We start from the raw sequence: 6,888 nt of genomic DNA, 5'->3' as shown, positions 1-6,888 counted from the left end.
CGTTGTCTATCCATTGAAAAGAACCTGATAGACTGCAAGATGGTGAACTACTAGAAAAGATTTGAGTTGGTGCCTCGTATGTCCAGTTCAGGCACTTAGTGTCAGGGGAACACTTTTCATCGGATCCCTAGTAAAGAAACTTCCCAGTGTGGTTGCACCTGATTAGTATAGTTCCTTTGACGACTGGAATGCACAGGCTTCAGCACCAACACAAAGCAGTGTTCCCTTGAAGAACTACCATTAAGGGTTATGTTGAAAAGGGAATTATATATATTTATACATTACCGTTCCTTATAATTCCAGTGGAAATGAATTTACATGATACTTTTTATCAGTTAAATTACCATTATTCAGAACGGGGTAAAAAATAATTATGATCTATGTATTAGTCAGGTAATAAAAACAATGTAAGATGCTGCTTTGGATTTATTCACATACACACTCGTGCGCGCACACACACACTCATAACACACACACACACACACACACACACACACACACACACACACACACACACACACACACACACAGAATGGAGATTGGTCCTGGTTCCGGTTCACGTTGGTTCAGGTCGGTTCAGCGGGTTCCATGTGTTCAGCCAATAGGAATTATACCAGTCACGCACAAGATGAAGTCGACGAGCTGTGAGGGAGAGAGACGGAAATAGTTACGGGGGTTATGGATCTTTTTTCTCAGGATCGAGAGATCGGGTATAGGGCTTATAGATCTTTTTCAAGAGAGAGAGAGAGAGAGAGAGAGAGAGAGAGAGAGAGAGAGAGAAATTACAGGCGTTATGCATTTTTTTTTTTTTCCGGTGAGAGATAAGTTATAGAGGGTATGGATTATTTTTTTTTTTCAGTTAAAGAACAACTACGATGTAACACAAAATAAAATTTCAACAACAGAGTGATAATGATCGTGATAGTAAGCTTCGTATGTTAATACATATTTTTATTATTATAAAGTAAACACAGATAATTCTCTCTCTCTCTCTCTCTCTCTCTCTCTCTCACTCTCCATCAATTTTTCTATATCTATCTGTCGTACTCACAAAGCCTAGTATCTTCAGCTTCGACAGCAGACACGAGATGACCGCCGGGAGGGTATCAAGGCCGAAGATTTCTACCAAGACATCCAAGTTCGCCTCAGGTGATGTGTCGACTATGGTAGAGGAAGGGGAGAGGGTCGATTAGGTCAAGTGATTAGGGAAGCTGCCTGATGTTTGAAAGGATGCAGGACAGTGCAGGACAGGACAGGGTAATGAAGAGGAATGCAAGGCAGGGTAATGAAGAGGAATTCATTGAAGGGCAGCATAATTTGCAAGGCAGGGCAGGCAAGGCAGGTGAGCCATTTGGGGGAATGTTGGATGGAGGTGTGACTGAGAGAGAATAAATCTTTCTCACTCTAGTTATTTAGGAATCAGTGTAATATCTTCGTCATCGACATCGTTACTGTCTTATACTTATCTGAATTCTACGTCTCACAAATAAAAACCAATTAGCCAGAAGATAAAGAAGATTTACCACACCACAAATGAAAACAAATTACCCAGATGATTAAACAGATTAGCCACACTCAGCTTCTTGATGAGTCCAGTGTGGCAAAGTAAACTGAAAATAAGTCTTCATATTAAAGTGAAGAAGTTTGGTGAATGCAAGGAAAGCCGAGGTGATGACATCTAACAAACAGATGGAGTAGAACGTTATGTAAGCTTGATCACGAAAGAACAGGAGGAAATGTTGTATTTTAGAAATTTAACAATGACCAAAGCACCAGATAGAACTAAGGGACTTGCAGTAAGTCGTAGTAGAGGAGAAGACGCATATTAGAGCACTGTGAAGCATGGGGAAGAACAGGTCAGGGTAGGAAAGCAGTGACCCTAACGGTCCAGTATTGATGCAATCAGCGATCTTTGAATACTAGGGACAGAAAAAAGGTGGAAGTGCTGGTATTGAAGTGCTCCAGGTCTGTATGTGGAGTTAGATGACGTGGTGGAATGAGGAAGGACATTGAAAGATCTTGAAAGACGAGGGAGGTGTTAAAGTAGACGTAGTGCAGTGGAATGGGCAGATCAGGGCATGTTATGATATAGGCAAGAGAGAGATAGTTTTGTGGAAGGTTGATGACAGTATACAGATTCGAGCTGGAGTTAATGAGGGAAATTATCAGTTCTATACGAAGGAGGAAGAATAGTCCTGAAACCCATTTTTAACTAGAGATGTGACCATCCAGGAGTAAGAGAAGCGTGTATGGTATAAAGTAAATTGGAATGATGTGGCCTGAGGGAGAACGACTCTCCCAGTCATCTGTGAGGGCAAGAAGTGAAGCAGCTGGGGTAAACCTTGAATAAGAAGAGGATGAGTGTGAAGTAATTTTAAGATAGCATTACGTAGACCATTAAATAAGACAGTTGAGAAACAGAATGAGAGTGACTGAGGTTGTTTTCTCCGTCTTTCCGGTACCACCAACCTGGAATGAGTAACATGTAAGAAAAAGTCATTGTACTACCACAAAAGTAACACAAACCAGAGTAAAACAGAATCACATAAATTAAAGGTGTGGTTTTGGCGCCAGAGCGAAACAAAATTGCATAAAAGTACAGGATATGAGAGTCAGAGTAAAACAGAAGCTCACAACATAAAGCTAAGGTATGGAAGCTAATCACATAACGTATAGCATGGGTATGAGAGCCAGATTAAAAGAGTCACATAATATAACGCAGTGGGATGAATGACAGAGTAAAACAGAGTATGAAAATTAGTGTAACACTGTTACTATATGAAAATCAGCGTAAAACAGAGTAAATATGAATATCAGCATAAAACAAAGTGGCACTATGATAATCAGCATAAAACAGAGTGACCATATGAAAATCAGGTTAAAATGAGTGACATTATGAAAATCAGCGAAAGTTAGAGAGTGACATTGTGAAAATCAGTGTAAAACGAATGACAGTATGAAAATCAGCGCAAAACAGAGTGACATTACGGGTAATTTCAGCAAGAAGTTCCAAGTTCACATCCAGTCCCAACTCTGCGACGCAGTCTGTCAAAATTCCCTTTACTGTGTCCAGCAGTTCTTGGGTGAGGTCTCCGCAGAGTATGTCAAGTTCCAGGAGGCAGCCTAACACCTTTGCCCGGCACGTGGGTAACAGAACCGGTCCCGTACATACTATGTCAACTGTAGAGGGTTCGGAGAATGGGGTTATTAGAGGCGGGGAGAAAAGAGGGAGGCAGGGAAGACATCTGAAAGAGGGAGGAGGAAAGAGGGAGACAGCGGAGGACACAGGAAGGACGGAGAAAAGGGGAGAGGAATTGGTAGACAGTTGGAGGTAGTGAATACTCTCCTTCACCTATTGCTTTGACTGTGGAGGGTTAAGGAGGGTGTTAGTAGAGGGGCAGGTGATGGAGGAGGCAAAGGAAGACTGAGATAAACGGAAAAGAACGGGGAGACAGAGAGGGAGAGACGAAGAAAGGCTCTTCCTCATATACTGCTTTGGCTGTGTGAATTTTTTAGACTTTAGAACATAGGAATATAAATCTAAATGTATTATGTGATGCAGATTTTGGTAGATTCGACCCATCCATTACGAGTAAAATAATGCAAATAAAGGAACTTTTTTATAATAAGCTTTTGACAGTTGGAGAAGGAACCCGAGTTGGAACGTCTCCAAAACTGTTTTTCACTAATCTCCATAAGTTTTGAGTAAATGAATAAGTGAGATGGAGCATCCTAAGAGTATGAGTGAACCTGCATGGGTTGAAGCGAGTGCGAGTGTCTGTGGGAGTTAATTAAGACTGAGGGAGTGAGAGTATATAGTAAAAACGGTTTTTCAGCTGCGTTAGGTTTTGTGCCTGTGTGAATGATATGTGTAAGTGAATCAATGAATACAGTAAATACTGCTGAATGTGTGTGTGTGTGTGTGTGTGTGTGTGTGTGTGTGTGTGTGTCTTTTATATCTCATACTTTCTGATACCAGGGAGTATGCCAATGAATATGAAACTGAATATGCATTTTATAAGGAGAACCATTGAATGAGAGTGATATTCAGACGGCAATCAAAACAAAGCCACTAACGAATCCCAGGAAGAACAACGTCAATGAAGACGTTGGACCCGCTGCAGGGCAGTAAACTCTGTGCCAGACTTCCTCCGGCCAGAAGACCCATGACGAAGAGGCTGAGAATGGCCATGCGCATGGTGGTGGTGGTGGTGGTGGTGGTGCCTGTAGAGGAGAGCGAAAGAGTGAGTGTGGGAGTGGGAAAGGGAGGTGAAGGGAGGTACCGTGGAGAGTGAGTGGGAAATGATTGAGAGCAAATAAGGGGAGGGAGAGTGAAGGATGTGTGAGGAGTGAGTTGGGAAGTGGTAAGTGGATTGAGAGTAGGTGGTGAATGGGGAGTGTGTGTGTGTGGGAGTCAGGAAGGAATGTAAAGGGATGTCAAATGGGGGATGAGTGAGGAATGTCTCGGAGAGCCGGGAAGGAATGTAAAAGGGGGGGAGGGAGAATGGGACATGAGTGGGGAATGAGTGTGGAAGTGGTAAGGCAGGTATAGGAAGGGAGCGTGAGGGATGAGTGGGCAGTGAATGGGGGAGTGGTAAGGCAGGTATGGGAAGGGAGCGTGAGGGATGAGTGGGCAGTGATTGGGGGAGTGGTAAGGCAGGTATGGGAAGGGAGCGTGAGGGATGAGTGGGCAGTGAATGGGGGAGTGGTAAGGCAGGTATGGGAAGGGAGCGTGAGGGATGAGTGGGCAGTGAATGGGGGAGTGGTAAGGCAGGTATGGGAAGGGAGCGTGAGGGATGAGTGGGCAGTGAATGGGGAAGTGGTAAGGCAGGTATGGGAAGGAAGCGTGAGGGATGAGTGGGCAGTGAATGAGGAAGTGGTAAGGCAGGTATGGGAAGGAAGCGTGAGGGATGAGTGGGCAGTGAATGAGGAAGTGGTAAGGCAGGTATGGGACGGGAGCGTGAGGGATGAGTGGGCCCTGAAGCATGTATGGGAAGGGAGCGTGAGGGATGAGTGGGCACTGAAGCATGTATGGGAAGGGAGCGTGAGGGATGAGTGGGCACTGAAGCATGTATGGGAAGGGAGCGTGAGGGATGAGTGGGCCCTGAAGCAGGTATGGGAAGGGAGCGTGAGGGATGAGTGGGCACTGAAGCAGGTATGGGAAGGGAGCGTGAGGGATGAGTGGGCACTGAAGCAGGTATGGGAAGGGAGCGTGAGGGATGAGTGGGGAGTAAGTGTGGGAACGGAAATGAAAACTGAGGGAAGCGTGAGCGAAGAGTGAGGAATTAGTAAAGTTACGTGCTTACTGTATAGTCCTTTTAACCTTAATTTGTCCCAGATTTACATCTTTTTGTCGCTTATTTCACGTAACTCAGTGGTAGGATATGACAGTGCTTCGTCGTTACATTCTTTCTTTACTGTCTTCATATTCTAGAGTTAACCTCTTATTGCAAATCACGATTCACGATGGAGAGATGACAATCTTATGCCAAGTCAGAGAAAAATAATGCCAAGAGAACCAAAGATCAAACAACTTCCGGCACCGGTATATATTTTTAATTTCATTGATAAAGCTATATTCCTGTTAAAAGATACTGAGCGAAAAAAAGAGGTGGTTTATACAAGAAATGAAATCTGCTTAGCTTTAGCCCATCAAGTGTATTTTTCGGAATATTACCAGGAGGGAATAAGGTAATGAAATTATGGCTATAGACCTTGATTGAGTGATTAACAAAGTGTCATCGTGATCTTATGCCCCTAATGTACACAATAATAGTAAGTTATTTTGTTCCAGGATGTGAAAGCCGTCGGATTTCTTTAGTTAATAAACGATTTTAGCCGATTCTGTAGCAGAGTTTTTCCCATAACTAAAGAAAATGAGATGGTTTTACCGCGCACTTAATCAAAAAGACTCAGTAGTAGTGATAGGATAACCAATGTTAAAAGAGATTTTTACATTCTTTCCCCATGAGAAGTGCCCAGAGGTGAACAAATCTTAAGAGGTAGCACGAATGAAATGGGTTGTATCTGAATTAAGTTTACAAATGAGGTTACCTGATTTTTCGCTGTGGAAGAGAAGGTGAGTGGAGTGAAGTGGAGAGGTATGGATTACGTCTTTTATAGGGAGATGAGACCGAGGAGAATGGAAGGGGAGATGGAAGGGGGAATGTACGGAAGTAAAGGTGATGTAGTGGGGGGAGTATGGGGGCCGGTGGAGGGAAGAGGAAGGAGAGAGAGGAGGAAAGAGGGGAAGGCGAAGGGAGGGAACGAGTTAAGGGGGTGCGGTGAGAAAAAGAGAAAAGGAGGGAGGGAAAGGGGGAGCAGAGCATCCAAGGACATTGAGAAAGAGAGATAATTAGGAAAGTGAGAAGAGGGTGGGATAGAGGAAGGGAGGAAAGACGTTGATAGCAAGGAAGGGAAGGTGGGTAGTGGAAGGAGAGCGAGAGAGAGTCACACAGAGGTACATCTTTGCAAGGTGATCTGTTGTTAACAATTAAGATTTATGTTGCTCCCAGACTGTTTTATCTCAGTAAGAAAAAAACTTGGAGAACAGAATTTAAACACACACACACACACACACACACACACACACACACACACACAGAAGGGTAAGGAAACTACATGATAGGACATAACAGTCTCAGAAAGATTTTTTGTTTTTGTTAAAGGTATCTGTAGACGATTTTATATACCTCAGGAGGGTGTTATGGGGGTGTATATTACGGTGCACTCTTAACCCTTAATTAAGCACCAAAAGGGATAAGATAAAGTTTAAGAAAACTAACTTAACTTTAATGTACAATATAACATACACAACCAAAGAAGAAACCAGGGTTCGTTTTACAAATGGGTAGGACTCTTATAGGCCCCAGGATACAAATATAATAC

General features: G+C 43.3%; 1 protein-coding gene across 1 annotated transcript; it reads right to left on the bottom strand.

Annotated features, from left to right (window-relative positions):
• Nucleotides 1–486: 486 nt before the first annotated feature.
• On the bottom strand, nucleotides 487–4,225 carry LOC145398297 (uncharacterized). The gene is made up of 4 exons (XM_080271186.1): nucleotides 4,078–4,225; nucleotides 2,989–3,180; nucleotides 1,052–1,161; nucleotides 487–642 (listed from the first exon to the last, which is right to left on the bottom strand). The coding sequence occupies exons 1-4, from the start codon at nucleotides 4,196–4,198 to the stop codon at nucleotides 595–597; spliced, it is 471 nt and encodes a 156-aa protein (XP_080127312.1). The 5' UTR covers nucleotides 4,199–4,225; the 3' UTR covers nucleotides 487–594.
• Between the last annotated feature and the right edge of the window lie 2,663 nt (nucleotides 4,226–6,888).

The sequence above is a fragment of the Coenobita brevimanus genome, chromosome 45, assembly GCF_032717465.1.
Source record: "Coenobita brevimanus isolate Jiangsu-jjx chromosome 45, ASM3271746v2, whole genome shotgun sequence".
Lineage (NCBI taxonomy): Eukaryota > Metazoa > Arthropoda > Malacostraca > Decapoda > Coenobitidae > Coenobita > Coenobita brevimanus.
Note: the sequence above shows the minus strand (reverse complement) of the source record. Positions and strands in the feature narration are given on the sequence as shown.